The following is a 19,086-nucleotide window of genomic DNA, read 5'->3' as shown; positions in this document are numbered from 1 at the left end:
TAATAACACTATGTAATGAATTTTTAGATATCAGTGATTAGAGGAATTATTATTAATTTAAATAACAGATTAATATTCTATCAATCATGAAATCCCATCTGCCTGCTTATGCATTATCTGCTGTTTCATCCACCATAAATATAAACAAGCAAAACAGCTTAAAAATACTTCAGATTCTTCTTGATAAAACAACTCATTTTATGTAGAGTAATCGAATAAGCAGCCCAACATTTTCTTTGGTATTTTAAAGGAAAATTAAAGAAGTTGCTCAATCAGGAATGCAGGTAGCATTATCCAGCTATCAGCTACATTCTGTTAACTTGATTTACACAATAAGATACACCTTAAAAATCCCATTGTTACAACAGGCTATGTTTGGTTGTACGATACAACTTAAAAAAAAAATTGCTATTGGGACTATGCATTGTATATGAGGTACCAGTTGACTGATTTACATAGACCTTTGCATGTGTCACTAATTATAAGAGCTTGAAAGATGAAGTAATCACATTGAAAATGTTACCAACGGTACAGCTATCATTCCTCTCAGCGCACCTTGAACTCCGACAGCCATTCTTCCACCACACCCCGTTCTGATCCCAGCATTTTCTCACGTCTGTATCTTCTCCCTTACCTTTACAAGAAAAAGAGAGGGGAAAAAAAAAGAAAGTAAGGAAGAGTTCTGGTAGAAAAATTGGTTCTGTAAAATCCTAACCCAATGAAAGTCTATTAATAAATTCCCAAAAGATTTATATAATATCCAGCAAGATGAAAAGTGGCACTCCTGATAACTGGTCCCATTTTCAAACAACAAAAAACTGTTGTCTTCAGATTCTTCTTTTAAACTACTGCACGATAACAAAGGAGAAGGGAAAAGAGGGACTTGGTGCTTCAGGCTAAAATGTACAGACCTAACAAGCAGCAAACAGAGCAGATAAAGAAAAATGAAGTGTAACAAAGATGATGTTACTCTCTCTGTACACACAGTCCCCGTCCAGCATACCGTGCTGGGTGATTTATTTGGCAATCCCAGTTAAATAATAAAGAGTTCTCCCAGCTCCTTTAGATTACTGATTAGATCTTAGATTTTTATGTGGCGTACATAGACCTTAACGTTCTGATGAAAAGGAAAGATTTGGGTCTGACATAACCACTCTGTTACAGAAGAAGAGAACTATCTTGCGTACGTGTCTATGAGCTAGCAGGGTTTTCTGTTTGTTTCAGTTTTTTGAACACTGTAGTACATTTCTAATCATACAGTTAATGCTACTGGTTACATACTGGAAATTTTAAAAACATTTAAATCACACTCCTGGCTTTACTAACACACAAAGAACCTAACAGGGTTTTGAGTTCGTTCTGTATATATTAAACAGTCTCCTTTCAACCGCTGTTTGTGGGTCACAGCAAAGAGATTGGGATAAAGCTCTTACCCTGAGTATGAAGTGACAGGGGGAAAAAAAAAATCTTGAGGGGATTGAAGCAGTAAGGAATTCAGATGGACTTTGATTACATCTCCAATCTACTGAACTATGAGGGAAAAAACAAACAAACAAAAAAAACTACAACTATTTTCCTTGCTCTCAATTAATTATTGCCTTATTCTTCAGAGAGAAGCTTTGATTTGCTAGCCAAGGGATAAAGGAGAGCTGAATGAATTGTTATTCAGAATGTTCTGGGGCATTTTAAACTCCTCTGACAACACAATTCAACATATTTATTTGGGCTTTCATCCACAAAAAAAAGTTATGGAAAACTAAAGTCTCTAGTTACAACTTAACTACTAATGGCAGCACAGAAACTTGCAAGAACATCAACCAGAGGGAAAACTTCACGAAGAATGTCCTGAAAAGGGATAAACTAAGGAGACAATAAAACGTAAGGACTTCTTGGAGCCGTATCAAACACGACACAGTGATTCTTAGTTAAGGGTCATCAAAAGTCTGGCTTTCACAGGACCAGCAATTTAACAGCAGCCTGAACAGAAACAAGTGAAGGGATACTGTATTTTAAGACATATTTTAGTTACTTTTTTTGTGTTCTTTGTTAGAAGATGACCGAGTTACATAACAGTTAGGTGCAATAAAGCTGTCCCACATTGTCAGATATATTTATCATACTTTCCAAAAAAAAAAAATAATAAATAAAATCTATAAATAACCACCTGATACAAAGTATTCCTTTAAAAAAAGAAAAAAACAATCAATAATGATAAACTTTCTTTTTTTGCCTTTGATATGGTCATCCTTCTCTAAAGTTCTTTCAGCCTGAGATGGGAAGAAAAGAAACACTCCTAAAACCCAATGATAACTGTCAACTTTAGTCCCATAAATACATACAACGTCATAAATAACCAAAGTGCTACTATTGGTAGATTTTGTTGTTAATTTTACAGAAAAAAAGGCAGGTAAATATGAAGTGAAATCTTTACTTTCTACGATTTTCCCCCAGCTGCATTTTGGAAACTATTTAAGCTCAAACAAAAGCTACAGTTTTGATATATAACAGTTACATCATGGAAGCCCCTGATAAGTGGCTTTCAAATGGCCAGCTTAGATGATTGGAATCATCTATCTTGGTCTTAGAACATTTTTCCTTTGATTTCTGAAGAAAGAAGTGCATTTAAGAACAGGTCAGTGCTTTTTAAATAGAAAATGACATGAAATACAATATCAGAATTGTGTGGGGAAGCATGTCAGGCATCTTTGTATAAATGAGGCTGCACACGCAGTGTAGCACAGCCTTTGGCAGTGAGCAAATCCTTCAGAGAATACAAACTCCCGGTAACTAAGGAACAACATTAAATTCCCAAAGCATGTTTAAATATCCTAAGAGATATCAGACTCAGATGTAATATAGAGCAATTCCAATTCAATTAACTCTCAGACAACTCACTTTAACAGAAGCACTGCTAAATAATACCATAAAATAACACAGTACAACTAAACATCTCTCTGCAAACAGTTTTCTGAAGACATCATTTTCAATAGATACAGGAACAGATACCAGACATCAGAATGGGATAAAACTTAATTTAAAACATCACAGGAAAAGCTGAAGAAGTTCACATTTACTTCAATTTTAGCTTACTTGCTCTGGAAAAAAATTCTACCTAAAATGCAACATCCAACGTTACCTCTCTTTCAAGAAGTCAGTTCTCTAAAGGAGGAAGAGGAGGAGAAACACAGCAGTTTTTCAGCCTGGGATGCATTTGTCAAGCCTTCAAATACTGTCCTGTTTCCTGAAAGATGAAAATAAATTATTAATGATTATCACAAAGGAAGGAAAAATACAATAAAGAAACAGCAATGTGTAAACATGATTCTATGTTTTTTTCAGTCTTTAAAAATTTTTTTGAAACATTTTTTATCAAGTCTGTGAAAAACACGTAGGCCTGCCTGTAACAAAGCAATTTGTTCCTAAGAACAAAAACCAAAGAAAAGACAACAACAAGCCCTCAACTTTTGAACAGGAGGAAAGAAAGGAAGGATTGCCTACTTGAATTATTAGACATCTTCCCTATGTGGATAACCTTTACACCTCAGTGCTACAGTAGTACAAGCATATACAAAAGGAAAACTGAAACATTACTTCATACAAAGAACAGTGCAAGAAAGATTCAAGATGAATGAAAAGAGAATGACATTTCTAAAAAGTGAATGGAATCAGTTTTATGACTTGGGAGAACATATGCCTATTAAAAAGGTCCAAATCATAACTAGAATATATTAAGGACTCTTCCTTACTGCCACTGCTCTTAATACGTATTCCCTACAGAGCTAAAACTCCAATTTCATTGCAAAAAAAATCTTACATTACGCTCACATTCACATTTCACTGCAAGATCTCTTCAAGCTGAGCAAAAGGTGAAGAGCACAGAGATGAGCATAGTCTAAATTACAGGATTTCAGTATCCAGAGACCTCTAATAGAAAACTAAAGTAAATGAACAATGAGTATATTCCATTCCATACTGCTTTTCCAATTAATTACTTTCCAGCTATGAAAAAGGTCTCCCTTCTTCCTCTGTTTTGTCTTCCATGCTAGCTAGAGATTGGTACTTCCTGTTAGCCTTTCTTTTCAGACTAAATTGCAATTCATACGTAATTCAGATTCTGGGCTGCATCAAAAGAGGGGTGGCCAGCAGGGTGAGGGAGGTGATTGTTCCCCTCTACTGTGCCCTTGTGAGGCCTCATCAGAAGTACTGTGGTCAGCTCTGGGGTCCTCAACATAAGAAAGCTGTGGACCATTGGAGTAAGTTCAGAGTACAGATACGAGGAAGGCCAGATGAGCACCTCTCCTAGAAAGAGACAGAGAACTGGGGTTGTTCAGCCTGGAGAACAGAAGGCTTCTGGGAGAACACACTGTGGCCTTCCAGTACTTAGAGGGAGCCTACAAGAAATCTGGAAAGGAACTCTTTATCAGGGAATGTAGTGATAGAACAAAGGGAGGTGGCTTTAAACTAAAAGACGGGATATTTACATTGGATATTAGGAAGAAATTCTTTACTTAGAGAGTGGTGAAACACTGGAACAGGCTGCCCAGAGAAGCTGTAGATGTTCCATAACGGGAAGTATCCAAGACCATGTTGGTTGGGGCCCTGGACAACCTGATCTAGTGGAAGGTGTTCTTGCCTGCAAGAGACAAGTACGAACCAGATGGTCTTTAGGGCCTCTTCTAACCTAAACCATTGCATGAATCATTCCATGTCTATTTAGCCTAACAGAAAATCCCACAATAGCTTTTTTGCAAAACAGCTCGCATTAAGCTGAAAACCTTTGTAAGCTTTGCAAGGGTCAAAATTCAGGTGCAACCTCATATGATAGTCTAAGCTCATCTAGTGGCTAGATTCTATGAAAAAGGAAATGTCCATCTTCCCCATCAGTATCATACATACTTTTGCTCCAGAGTTTGCACCATACAACTGACCTTTAAGCAAGCCCTGTTTGGGGGAACTATTTCAGTGTACATCAGCTTTACAACCACGGCCATGCCTGCTGCCTGAAGGCAGGAGCTGTCTTGAAAGTGACTGCTGAAACAGAGCTTATGCCATGTCCTGCAAAAATAATGTCAGTATGAAACTCTATATGCAACAGGGTAAGATTTTAACAGTTTTACATTAAGTATAAAAGTACAGCGTGTTTTGTGTATTTATTTGTCTTAAAAGAATGGGGAAAAAAATAGCTTTACATAACTTTTTTTTTTTTTTTTTGTGCCATTTCTACTGTATGGTCTATCTTTTTTCACTCACTGAAAATTTCCTACATTACCTCAAAGTGGTTCTTATATAATAAATACAGCTGGTTGTTCTGATCCTTTCAGACCATTTTTAACAGTGTACATTGAAGACTAATAATATAAACTATACCCCAGGATGTAAAGCACTTAATCTACATGCCACTCTCACAACACACTTGCAAGAAAATGTAAACACAAACCATTTGTATCTCCAAAGCTACATCTGCATTTCTCTCAGAAGACATCTTCAGATGTTAAGACTTGCTTTGCTCATATGACTTAAAAGGGATGCAGACAAGCAGTTCTGCTGTTTCAGACATAGTCCACACCTGTTTCAGCTAGGATTACTATGCTAGTTCAGCTTTAGGACAAACCAGCTTTTCCCTTCCAATGACCTGGATGTTACAAACAATTGTAAGAACTTGTACAAAAATTCAAGTTAGTCAGGACACATTTACAGCTCTGACTCCCTACACGAGCAATGAGCGTAAGCTCAGTGCCCGGTGGCCATCCCTCCCCCCACTGTCCCCAGCCTAGAGCCAAGCTGTCCTGGTGGAGCAGCAGGAACTTCCCCATTCTGCTCAGGCACCAGCCAGGCTGCACCAGGCACACTCTGCCACTGTCCAGAAAAGAACACATGCAGAGCAGTTGTGTGGCTGTCTCTACCTGACATGCAGACATGCTTTGGGATTTTCACACCAGTATCTGTAAAGCCTGCCTCATAGTTATATTCACTTCTAGGCTTGCCGTGCACAATCTAAGATTTGCAGAAAAATAAATATATCAGACACCATGGGGGTGTGTCTCTAAAATAAACTGGTTCAACTGCATTAAATCCAGTGCATATTTATTCAAAGGTACGCAGCCTCAACTAAGAGTACTGAATTTCATTTCCAAAGTGTTCACGTCTCTCCCAAAGCAAACATATTCACTTTAAAAGAACTAGTTCTTCTCCTACCATCACTCAAAAGTTCTTAAGCAGGAATCATAACAACTAATCACAGATTCAGTTGTTAGTAACAGCAGTAACTGAATACACTCAAATGTTTTGATACAGAGACTGACTGTTCACATTCCTTTAATACCACACAAACAAGCAAGTCTGAAATCCCATTAAAGCAGAAAAGTTCTAGATGGGAACACAGTCACTCAATGCTAAAACCAAACATAAAAATTAATTACTGAAAAGCTTCCCATAAAAGCACTTATGGTTGTTATCATCTTCTCCTGAATTGGTTTATTCAGCATAAAAAGAGTCAGGATGAGACTATGGCTTCTTAATCATCAGACCTGGAACCTTCAACACTGAAGCTACAACATTCTGCTCTCAAAGGAAGTCATCTCTGCAATTACAGCTGGGATCTAAACAGCATTATACTAAGCTAAAGCATTCTCCAAATTAGCTCATACTGTGCACAAATAACTTAAAAATAAGAATCCACATAGGTAACTACCGAAAAACTTTTTAATTGTACTGTGATGGAAATGAGAAAGAGTTTAATCAACTTCTGTCATCACAGAGCACGTGCTTCACTTACATTTGAAACAAAAATGCGCCAACTCTGACTACATTACTTACAGGTCCACTAAAACACTAACCACAATCTATTTGCAACAGAAGAACAATTACTCAAGTAATCAGAGCCAATGGCACCAGCAACGCAGAAGAAAATAATCTTCAGAAGTGCAGATACCAGTAATTGCTGCCATCCAAGAAGATGTGACTACTCAAGCGTGGAAGATTCGGGAAAGGCAGCATGTAGGTGTTCTTGTTGCTGTTGTTTTTACTTATTTTAAAAGGAACCTGGATTTTATATTAGCTTCAAAACAAAGGGGGACATTTTCATAAACAGGACATGCATCTCAGAAATGAGCATATTTCTTGACATTTATATGCTAGATGTCACAATGCATGTAATTGAGTCACAGCTGCATGATGAATAAGAAAACTGCGTATTTTGGCCTCAAGGTCTATGGCAAGAAGATTATGCAATGAAAATCTGGAGCAGGGAGAAATCTGAACAAGAGCAAAGCTTCCAGCATTATGATCCCTCGCCAGTGACGCTTATGCAAGAGAACACTACTGTCTCATAGTAGGCCTAGAAGAAAGGAAAACAAATATCAATACAGCTTGCTGTTCCAAGCTATATATTTACTCCTCTCATATATATAATCCATTATAATCCATTATTAAACATGGAAAGAAGTGTACTTAAAGAATGATTTTTAAAGCATCAACACAGCACCATTAGTCTGAAGTAAATCAGCATTAAATTCCTTGGATTCAGAATAATTTCAGAACTAAATAGCAAACGCTCTCCATTCCTCCTTCCCCCCACTACAAAGCTATATTGAACTCCTGAGAAAGGAAGCAAGGCAACGCGTTGACAAATACAGATAACAGAAACCAATTTGAACTTCTCACATAGAGTTACTCGAGTGCAGAAGTTGAAAAGTCTGAATGGAAAAGAACAGATAATACATTCAACTACTTACTGAAAACATCTGCTGAGGAATTTAAAAGCAGCTGGAAAAACACTCGAGCTGTTTAACAACACAAGTGGTATAAAGTAATACTGAAAATACATAAGTAGAGCACACAAAATCGATAACATGGTCTTATTTGAAATACTGGCCCACATTTGATTCAAGAAACCTGAAAAAAACCTACATATATTGGGCAAAAGTGTTTAAGAAGCAAGTAATGAAGGTAATGATAGTGAAAAATAACTTCTAACCTGAAATTAAAGATGTAGGATTAATTTCAAATTCAAACAAAAAAAGAATCCATGCCTTAAAAGCACTCAGAATTAAGTGGCAGAGAAGGCAGAATGGAATTCTGTAAGAGAATGATACAAAACAAACACTAGAACATAACAAGGTAAAAAAAATTAAGGCTTCTAACAGTATACGGTTTCCTACGCTATGAGCAGGGATTCATGATAAAGTACCATGAATGCAACAAGAAGAGATTTTATATAAATATTTACAATACCTGTTCTATGTGATTACTTCTTAAAAATATAAATAAGAAAAAAGTAGAAAACATAACAGTGTGAGCTGGTATTTAATCAATTTGCTTCACAAAAAGTTCTATGAGCATCTCCTTCTGAACATCTATGCCCCTATGAGCATCTGCATCCAGCTGCTGTTGGACTGCTGGACTGTACTGAACAGCCACAGAATGCTCTTATTTCCACAATGGAAAAAGGACAGTATGATCCCAAAAGAAACAAGAACATCCTTTACAAAGAGGAGCTGAACTGCCAATTTGGTAGTGTTTGATGCCATTAGCACAGGCCTCTACAATGAGAAAATTTCATGGATTACTTCTCATATTGATTTTGAAGAGTATGTATGATTATAATAGACCTAAAAATAGCATTATGATTGCCTTCAACCCACCTACATAAATAGGCTACTCTATAGCAGTCATATTTAACAGACAATTATATAAGCTGCCCTTTTGATAAAGGCATCAAAAACCAAATTCAAAGCCCGTTATAATCAACAAATGAGAACCACAACCTCATTGCTGTGTTGGAAACAGCGCAGGACTCTCTTGGTTGTAACAGCTCCATAGCACAGAGCACAGAAACAATTCAACAAGGTGGAAGATGGATAAAGGCAGCAAGAAGAATGTTCACAGGACAGTTTCGATCAGCTCAAGTCTTCTTTTTGTTGGACAGAGCCCCTCTTCCAACTCCACTTCTTAGGTAATTTCTCAGCTTAGCTGACAGACATGCATTCCAACATTAAAATATAAACACTGATGTATTCTACATGTAGGATTTACACTGCCAGCCTTGTTAGACGAGCCTCAATCATTCAAAACACTCAGACAATACATGAATTCCATGCTTGCTTTGACACATTAGCAATATCCAGGTTAATACAGCATTTCATAGCAGAGTTTAAAAAAAACCCGTAACTATAAGCTGATATTCACACTGTATTGCATAGAGCAGTTACGGAAAGCTGCAAAAGTAACTTTGGAGAAAAAAAATAAATAAATAAATTCTATTTGCCTCTGTGAGTCTAAAGACTCAAAGGAAAAAATAAAAACTACCAGCCATACCTTATGCACTTGTAGCTACATCTCTCTCCTAGGAATTCATGCAACGAACGTAGCAGAAAAGAGTTAAGACAATCCAGGTTGTGGAAAGAGACATTGACAATACTATCCTACTTCATCTACGTGATTTTGGTGACAACAACACACCAAAGGAATTATCCTGCACTCTTAAATATAGCAACACACATTAATTTTTCTATTACGAAGATTGAACTCACTTAAATATACACACACACGTAGGCTTGCCATAGAAATTTTACCTCGTACATCCTCTCAGCAGCAGTTTCCTTAGAAACTATTTGATATAGTCATCCTACACTAAATCCTCCTGTCAGGACCCTGTGTGATAACCGACCCCATGCTAAACCGTATAGACTTCTCTATTAGCATCAGCTCATATGCAGTAACTCTTCCCATGCCAGTTTGTCTGCAACTCTTCGCATGTGAAAACATTTCATGCAAATTTCTTTCCTGACCACCTCGTTCGTAGTTTTGCTTGATGAAGTCAATTACATCAAGGAAGTGTTCTCTAAAGGCAGAGCAGACATAGTAAAAATGCAGTCTAAAACAAACAAACAAGATCTTATCTAAATCCTGTGCAACATAGATCCATCAATTGCTACTTTGACATGAACAATCCATGCAATTGACCCAGCTGGTTAAGGTGACTGTCTTGTCCTAATTGACCAACCCTATTAACTTCAACAAGATTCCTCCAGAACTGAAGTTTGTTTTTTGTTGGACTCCCCTCCATGGAAACCTGGCAAAGAAACAATGCCTCTACAGAAAACTGAACTCTTTTTAATCACCGTATTCAAAATCCTCATTAAACTGAAGCTCAGCTTACTGAGACCATTCTGCAGCCTATCTCATGGAACTACAGGTTAATCCCCTGAGAAATAACTTGACGAGAACTAAAACATTTGTAAGCATAAACTAGTGCAAGATCTACAGAAGTTTCCTATTTTGCTTTGGTATGAGTTTAATTATTAATCTTCATTGCTGACCAGTTCAGCACAATGCATGTTGTTTACACAGCTGTTACTCTTTTACTCTCAAGCTACCATTAGAACATGAGACACTGACTGCTCAGAAGAAAGGATGAGTCCACATCTTAGTGTGAAACATCTCATTTATTCATTTTTTTTAATAGTGAGGAGCACAAAGTATTCCAGGGCTACTTGTTTATTTATTTACTTGGGTTTAAACCTGAAACTTATCTTTTTTAAGGCAAATTTTTGCATGCAATGTCTTTAGGAATGCAATTTAAACCCAGCATGACTTAAACCAGCCAGACCTTCTGTGTGCTCTGTTAGGCAAGACTTTCCACAATGCTTTCCATTTATCTAAGCTAGATCAATACCTAGAGGAGCAGAGGGGGGAATGGGACTTCCACGGGCTTTTCTGATGGAATGCCGAGCACTCAAAGCCTCAGTGATGTCAACTGAAACACACCACTGCATTCCCCACATCAGCCATTGCTGAATTTCATACAGGAGTCATGGTGAAATAGAGAAAAGGGGCATGACTGCATACTACTGTTTTTATGCACATCTTCTACTCACGGCCTGAACAAAATAAAGTTTTTGTTAAATACTGTCCTAATGTACTTCCAGAAGGTAGGAGGTCTTTCAAGATTACTAACAGCTACAGGTTTAACTGAAAAATCCACACAGCTTCATGGGTACCCTTCCTTCTTCCAGTTATGGTTGGTACGGAGGGAGGAATGAATTTTACAATGCTCTACAACTTCATATGTACATTTTCTCATAGTAACTTCTCCCATCCACCCCTAAAAAAAAAAAGAAAAAAAAAAAAAAAAAAAAGCAGAAATCCTCACTGAGTACTCCGTGTTCTAAACTTAAGCCATTTTTTGCATAACCTCACCCATAGACGGAGAAGCTCTGGGACTTTGTTTGTAATACTAAATGGCTTTCTTGATTAAAACCAGCTTCAAAAGCAGTTAGTAGGACTGTGTTTTTCTTTTCCTCAAGTCTCCTGAGTAAACTTACCTTTGGAAAAAGACCAAAGATGGCCTTAAATGCAAACATGTCAGAGTTTTACTCCTGCTTTTTCCAACATTAATCAAAAATGAACTTCCTTCAGAAATTCTATTCTGTTCTGAAAGTAGCAATGGGATACTGGTGGAAAGGTTCAACCTCTACAGCCGTACCAATATCCCACAATGTGGGACAACAGAATAACATAGGAGGGGTCACTTTCAGAGCAGCCCTCCTCCATTCACATGAAATACTCAATATGCACTCAGTACATACAAGGCAGGTTTCTTTGTTTTTAGGGTTTGTTTTTGTTTCGTTTTGTTTTTTAATAATACTAACTATTGCTGACCTTCCATTTTCTTCTTGAAAAAAATTATATTGGCAATACAGCAAACTCAGTTCATTTTCTTCAAATGCATCAGCAAAGAAAGAAATTAATCAGAGCCTGACTTTAATGAAAGTCTTTTAAATGTCCCACTGCACTTCTTCCCTATGGATTGGTGCCAACAGCAATCAGGAGTATTTACTGAAACGCAAGCAGCAGGCACTTGAGATTTTTTGTTTCTGCACTTGTGGTGTAAGGAATTGTACTCTTCTAATACCACACTGTGCTTCAGAAAACAAATGCAGATGGTGTTTCAAGGGCAACTTTGACAGAAAGTTTAGGACTGCTGAGGTTGCTGGCACGCAGGCAGCAGACCTGCACAGCATGAAGTAACCTCCTGAAACATAAGGTTGACCAGCTGCACACACATGGACACCAGCACCAAAAAGAAACCCACACACTGGAAGTGTGACACTTTCAGCATGCAAGAAAACCGTTCTGAATAAAATGCAAACCCAGATCCTGGTACTTGCACTTATCTGCACATTGGTACTTAAGACGATTATTCAATAATTATTTCTTATCAGTGAACAGCAGGAGTTTCATACTTAGGGTAGAGAAAGCTCTCATGCTTTTTGCATTACCTGCCAGCTATCCAACTGACGTATTAAGAAGAGTTTCGTAACTGTATTTTAATTATTTTGTTCCCTGATCTGCTCTGCCTATTCTGAATAATTAAAACCAAAAAATAAGATTCTAATTTCAAACATTTTTCAGGCAATAAAAAAGCAAATGCTAATAAAAGCCTTTTTCATTTCTCATAGATGCGAGGCATACGCAGAATTTACTAATTGCAACATTTTGCATTTCAGAAAGCTGAAACGCCTGCATTCACGGAGACAAAAAGATAATCACCACAATCTACGAATCTGTTCAAAGCCCACACACATTGCTAAAGCAGAATTTCCCAATAGTTCACAGAAATAGCAATAACTATTACTAGAATCCTGCGTAAAGCTGGATGATGCAGGAAAAATATTTTTGTCCATCTCAATCTACCCAATGGAATACAAATTTGAAATACCTCAACATTTGCTAAAGATAAAAACTCTCTAAAATGTGATTAAGGTTTCCTCATTAGCACAATAGCATCCTTCATTTAACATCTGTTAACTGCTTTCTCCCACCTCTCACAAGACAAAAATTCCGTATTAAAAGAAGTTAGCAAACACAGCTTCTGACACGTTACAGCGATGGAAGCATCCTGGGTAGAGATGAGCAGTTGACTGTCACACCCACACGTACCTCCAGCAGCCAAACACGGTGCTGCTCCTACAAAATGCTTCACTAAAATGGCACACAGCAGTGCTAAAGAGTCATTTTTCAGCAGCCGGCAAGAAAAGCAGTGTGGCATGCTCACTGACCAACAGATCATTTTCCAGCTTTCTGCAGCAGATTTCAAACCTTAGCTTTTCAGAGGACATAAACATCTAGAGCCATCCCCCTCCCTATATTTCTCTAAACGTCCTCCTGTTTTTCTCACCTCCAATCCAGTGCTTTGGTCTTCAGCACTGACAGCCACTCAGAAAAGAAGGGCACAGACGAAACAGACCCAAACCCACCTTGGCGCACTTGGTTAATTAAATGTTGCTAACTAAAGGTGTGTGGGTAGGACAGAGGGCACCCTATGATAATCAGCACAACACTGACTGCCCCATTTCAGCAGCAGTGCCAACCAGTGACCCCTAACTTAGCCTGGAATCTGTGCACAAACCTTAACCCGATTAGGAATTTGAGCACAACAGTTGTGAAATCCCATGGTTGCACATTTATTTTTCTGCCAGAGCATCACCAGTTTTATGCAATTAAATACCGAAGTAGCTAGGGAAAAGAAAGTAAAGGTTTATTATTATTATGGAATTGACAGTTTTTTGTTTAGTTGGTTGTCTTCTACATTCTAGACTTTAAATTTGAGCTAGCTTGACAAATTAAAAAACTAGGTATAAAATGGCAACATTTTAACTCCAACTACAACTGAAAACTACTGGTGCAGTCCTTGTAATTTTTCTTCATGTAACCTGTAAAAATTAACTGCTAAAAAACCACAGCAGACCTGTAGCTGGGCAAAAGTATTTCACGTATACAAAAGGGTGGAAAAAAGCACTGCTAGGCAAAGAGTTCATGCAGTGACTCCTGGAACAAAAGGTATGCATGTGTAATACTGCTGCCATCTGAATGACTTCAACACCCAGACATATCTGCGATTCTGTATCAAACACATTTTCCTTTTCCTCTGGCTGAAGTGACTAAGAATCCAACAGTTTTATTTTTGTACGCACAAAGAATGACTGCAGATGTATTTTTCACTACTGATGCAGAAAAAGCAGACTTCAGGTGAGAAGTAGCAGGTCACACAGATTACCGTGTGCATCAACAGTCAACTCAATATCCACACAGAAAGGGGATCTGACGTATTTCTCCAAGCTGTTCTTTGGAGATTTGTGGACTATAGGCTGTGTCTGAGCTGGCTGCACTGCAGCAATCAGATGAGCAGACAAAGCTAACAGCCGGGGCAAACCATTTTCCAAGTTTGATTGTCTCAAGTTCTAACATTGGTTCTGGTGAGAAGATAGTGAAAAATCTTGCTTTAGTCCTCACCCATGAAAGAAATCCCCCTAAGAAAAAAAAAAAAAAGAAGCCAGGAAGTCTCCTCTTCCCTAGGTAAACAGAAGTTGCTCAAACTGATCTGGTGTTTACAGTTACCTGGGTGAAGGCAAAGCTGAAGAATTGCAGCAGACAAAATGAAATGCAGCAGTGTATAAAACTAAGCAAACAGAAGAGGCAGCAGCCTGCTTCTAGATACCCTGCATGCTGGGAAATGCAAGCCACACTTCTGACTGAAAGGATGCTGTCACAGAACCTCTGTGAAATAAAACAGCCCAGAAATACAGTCATGAACCCTTAAATTACCTCAGCATTCCAGGTACTTCTTTTTTTTTCTTTGTTCAACTGAGCCTCCTCCCCAGGACTCCCACCCCTACTTGTGTTTCCAAAGGTCACACTGAGCTGTTTCAGATTTTCATGAAGCCACCACTACTCTGGCACGGCAGAGGTTTGTGTTGCTATCTGCTGCAGTTCATTAACATGTATTCAATTACGAGAACAGCTCACACAAAGCCTGACAACAGCAGCACCACATTCCGTTATCTACCCGAGAAATTACCAGCAATGTAGTTTAGTAACTTCCAGAAACATAAGGATGTTACTATTTGCAACTATTGCACAGAGGTATCATCGACAAGAGCAGCTTACCACATACCATGCTCTGTCAGTTACACAATTTACTAAACAGAATGGGCACATAATTAACAATCTAGAAGAAGAGTTTGAAGACCAGCAGTTTTGACTCAGACCTGCTCTATGCCAAGAACAAGAAGCAAGCAGCTTCAAGAAAAAAAAGCATTAAAAATGCTCACACGTAAGGAACTACTCATTTTCCCATTGCAGATCTAAACTCTCGCTCTCCTCTGCGCCCATATTTAGCTCATGTCTCTATGCTGTTCCGGCTCAGCTGAATATCTTAAAGGGAAAAAAAAAAAGCAATGGAAAGTTCTCCACTGTCACATGCAGAAAAACAAGAACTTTTGCTAGGATAAAGCCTTCGTCAGATACTTTGATACGTTGACATTTCCATGCAAAAGGACACACTGTTAATAACAGATGCCTCAAAAACTTACTGTGTAATTTCACTCACGTGGTTGGTACCAATCCATTTACATGTCTATCTCACTGCTGTTATTAGCATATGAAGAGTTAGAAATGATATTGACTACTCCTCCCCTTGTAGAAGGGTTCTTCTACAATTCCTGTTGGACAAAGAAAGATTTGTACTATCAAGACTGAGCTCCATCTACAAACACAGGCATTAGTTTTGCCTGCTGAAATTTGGTTTTACAGATTTGTAGCGAAATAAAATACAACAGAAGCCTGGAAAGTTAAGAATGCGACCTTAACCCCATAGAAATAAATGTAAATCTAGCACTGACTTCAGCAGAGGCAGAAGCATAAAGAATTTTCATCTGCAAGCCCTGGAAAGCTGCTCTCCAAACACACCAAGAGGTTTGACATCACTCATTAAGTTACGTGCAAGGTAGGAAAGGCCAGCACAGCTATGGCACATTAAATGCTAATCCAGTGCAATACTACTAGCAGCCATCTTTCCAAGGGAGAAGCTCCATGGACAAGAGCACATCAGACATTAAGCCTTCTTCACTATATTCAGTTACTCAATAATTAAAGGGAAAACAAACAAACAAACAAACAAAAAACACAACTACACACACAACAAAAGAGAGTATTAATAGCAATTAGAAACCGAGTTAAAGCTTACAAACTCAGCCTTGCACAAACTGTCTTCAAAGGAGTCACTTGTCATAAGCCTGCTTATAACAAAGGTAAATCAAGACAGGAGACACAGGCTAAAAAGAACAAAATAAACCCCAAGTAGTGTAAATCATCCTTGCAGCAAATGATACAGCTGTACATAGCACAGCACAGCGCCCAGCTGCCTACAGAATGAACAGCAGCTCTACCCAGATGCTGCTTTTCTAATTACAAAACACAAATTAACAGAATTGTTTCTTCACATGCAGGAACAACTGATTTTAAATGACTGTTTTCACAACCACCCACTTCCCAAGATTAGTCCAATTCGAGACCAGAAATCCTTCCCACAGGTCTGAATTACACACACAGAGCCCCTGACCAGTGCTTGCATGCACTTTGTCTCACCTGTCCAAAAAACAAGCAGGAAGGCACAGGCAAAACTGTCTCAAACATACCTGTCCATGCAGTGCCTTTTTTAATCAAAAGAAACCTGGTGGGAACAAATCAACTTAAACCACCTCTGAAACAAAATCTGCTCCGCTTATGCTCAGCTCTCCACAAATGAGTGCTTAAGATATCGAGGAGGGTCGCGTGAAGAAGAATCCTCACTGAAGAGGATCTTCAGATTTTTTTGTATATCGAGTTTCCAACTCTGCGGTCCAATTCCCAGCAAGAACACAGGCAGACATGCAGGGGGCTGCTCTCCAGCCTCTCCTCAAGCCCAGGGTATGCTCAAAATCAAAGGAGACAGGAGGAGATGGAAAGAGAAAATAAGGAAATAAATTAATTGTGGGTGGGCCGAGAACAGATTTCGCACATATTTCACCTCATTCTCCTTCAACACATCATCACCTCAACTGAATGGCCATGAAAAATGTGAACAGTCATTTAAACCTTACAGTCCTTCCAGAAACATATAGAATAATTCCCTCTAGCCTCAATAGTTACCAAGGCATGGCAGAAGAATGGAAGATGACCCTTAATACTACTTTTGAAAGTTCATAAACTGCTAAAAAAAGAGAATGGAAATAGAAAAAAAAAAAAAATCCCAAATGTTCCAGCATTGCCCTGTATGAATCAGCAAACCACCGTCATGCAGCCTGCACACATGTCCATGTCATACCTCACTGAAATATTTCTCTGGAATAGTAGTGTCTAATATTTAAAGAACTCATGAACCACACACAATACTGATAAAGACGACCTAACTATTTCTATTTACTGAAGAATCACAGTAAAATAAAAGCATAGCAAGAGCAGTCAGATTACTGAGATTACACAGAAGAACACTGACTTGACATTTCTGGACTGCAAATATCAGTGAGCCAACTTGATTGTATGCACATAATATTATTGATAAGCACCCCGTCCTGCAGTAAGACCTTCCAAAATAAGCAGGAAGAGAACATTCCTGGAACTTTAACAGGGCTGAACTGTTGCAACTGCATCCATCAGGACCTCTGCTGAACAGTATTATGCAGCAAGGGGATTTGGCAAGGCCCAATATTCAACTCCGGGAGACAGAAAGACAGACAGACAGACAAGGGAGTTCAGCATTTACAACAGACATTCATCTGACATTTTAGTTGACTACCCCAGTGAGATCTCCTTCCAAATATCTATGGTTCTTTCTTTTCCACTTGGAAGGAAGATCATAAATTGGAAGTGTAACATTCATATTACTCTACAGAACGATACCAAGGGAGCAAACTATGCTAACAGAAGAATGACTAAGAGCCACACTGCAATTCTTCTTACAACACAAAACTTCTATTAATTATTGATAACCTGCAGCACGTGTTGGAACAGTTTGCAAACTGTGCATTATCTTACCCGGCACCCGATCCTGAACCAGGTTTCTACCTTCTCTTCTCTGTCATACTGTTGCCAATAGAGACTTCTGTTCTACCACGTAACAATATTTTATTTCATCAGAGGTGCCCTTCTGCCTCTCCGGATTCCAAATTTAAAAATAAAAGGTCAGAATTCCATTGGAGAGGGAAAGTCACTCCCAGAAGTAAGTCCTCTGATTAAAGTTGCTTTTTTAAAAATAATTATTATTATAAAACAAAACAACAACAACAAAACTATCTGTCTTATTAGGAAAGGAACAGACAAAAATGCAACTATTTCAACAGTTAATTTTCGGTTAATGACGCAAGCACAAACTCAGAACACTGTCCTGCTATCCAAAGAAACTGAATTTTTCTTATGTTTCAATATGCATCCAGAAAAAACTCCTGCAGGGTGGGAGCATTTAAACACTAGGACGTGTCACCCAAAGAGGTTGCACACCCTCTTCCTTTGGAGATACTCAAAAATCTAAGGAACCTGTCCTAGCTGACCCTGTATTGAACAAAGGAGTTGATGTATATGATCTCAAGGCCCCTTCCCACCGTAACCATCCAATGATTCCTTTATTTATGGATCTACATTTCTGCCAAATAAGGTGACAGAAGAAAGGGGCAGAAAAAGGTAACAGGTTATTCAGATAATATATGACTGCTACAAATCTTTACTGAAGTCATTTGTCTCTATTTCACCCTTCCTTTACACCCTACCTGAAATGTCTGAACAAGCCTACACAACTCAGAAGCGAATGCTTCCTTGAACACAAATCTGCATGAAGTTTTATCTATCATAAGGAAATAATTGCAAAGGAAACACAGTGAAAAACAGCATTAAATAAGAATTACTCCCTGTAAGTGTACCATTCGTAAATGAAAGTACCTGACAGAAGCAGCAAGTCAAGCTATGAATGATGACTGCACGTGCTCAGATCACTTTCTTTGCAAGAGTCACAAGACTTCTACCTAAAAAATAATTCCTATGGCAGGCGGCCTTCGCTAGGAGTCAGCTGGGGAAGCCTCCAGCTTCATTGCCAAATACTAGTTCGTAAGTTAATATAAAGGAACAAAATCTAAAATTACTCTCATGCCCATACCAGTGTTTGACTGAACACATTAGCCTGATTCTGAACTCATATCAGTCTGCTCAGGAAAGAGCCAAGCAGTTCCGTTCCTTCTCCTGCAGAAAACAGGGAGTATCATATGAAGTTCTCAG

At 38.4% G+C, this 19,086-nt stretch overlaps 1 protein-coding gene across 10 annotated transcripts in view; it reads right to left on the bottom strand.

The window, feature by feature from the left end:
• The window catches only part of FAM126B (family with sequence similarity 126 member B), a 59,359-nt gene that overhangs the window by 30,789 nt on the left and 9,484 nt on the right, over positions 1 to 19,086 (bottom strand). For 5 of the 10 annotated variants that reach the window (XM_048953191.1, XM_048953185.1, XM_048953193.1 and 2 more), the window contains exons 2-3: positions 3,137 to 3,241; positions 556 to 634 (exon numbers count right to left, since the gene is read on the bottom strand). In XM_048953191.1, the coding sequence (XP_048809148.1) occupies positions 556 to 606 (51 nt within the window). In that variant the 5' untranslated portion in view covers positions 607 to 634; positions 3,137 to 3,241. Of the gene's footprint in view, positions 1 to 555; positions 635 to 3,136; positions 3,242 to 4,928; positions 5,056 to 12,942; positions 13,104 to 13,180; positions 13,278 to 15,374; positions 15,504 to 19,086 lie in introns of those variants that run through there. The other 5 variants (XM_048953189.1, XM_048953187.1, XM_048953188.1 and 2 more) reach the window with 5 other exon arrangements.

The sequence above is a fragment of the Lagopus muta genome, chromosome 8, assembly GCF_023343835.1.
Source record: "Lagopus muta isolate bLagMut1 chromosome 8, bLagMut1 primary, whole genome shotgun sequence".
Classification (NCBI taxonomy): Eukaryota; Metazoa; Chordata; class Aves; order Galliformes; family Phasianidae; genus Lagopus; species Lagopus muta.
This window is presented reverse-complemented; position numbering and strand designations above follow the sequence as displayed.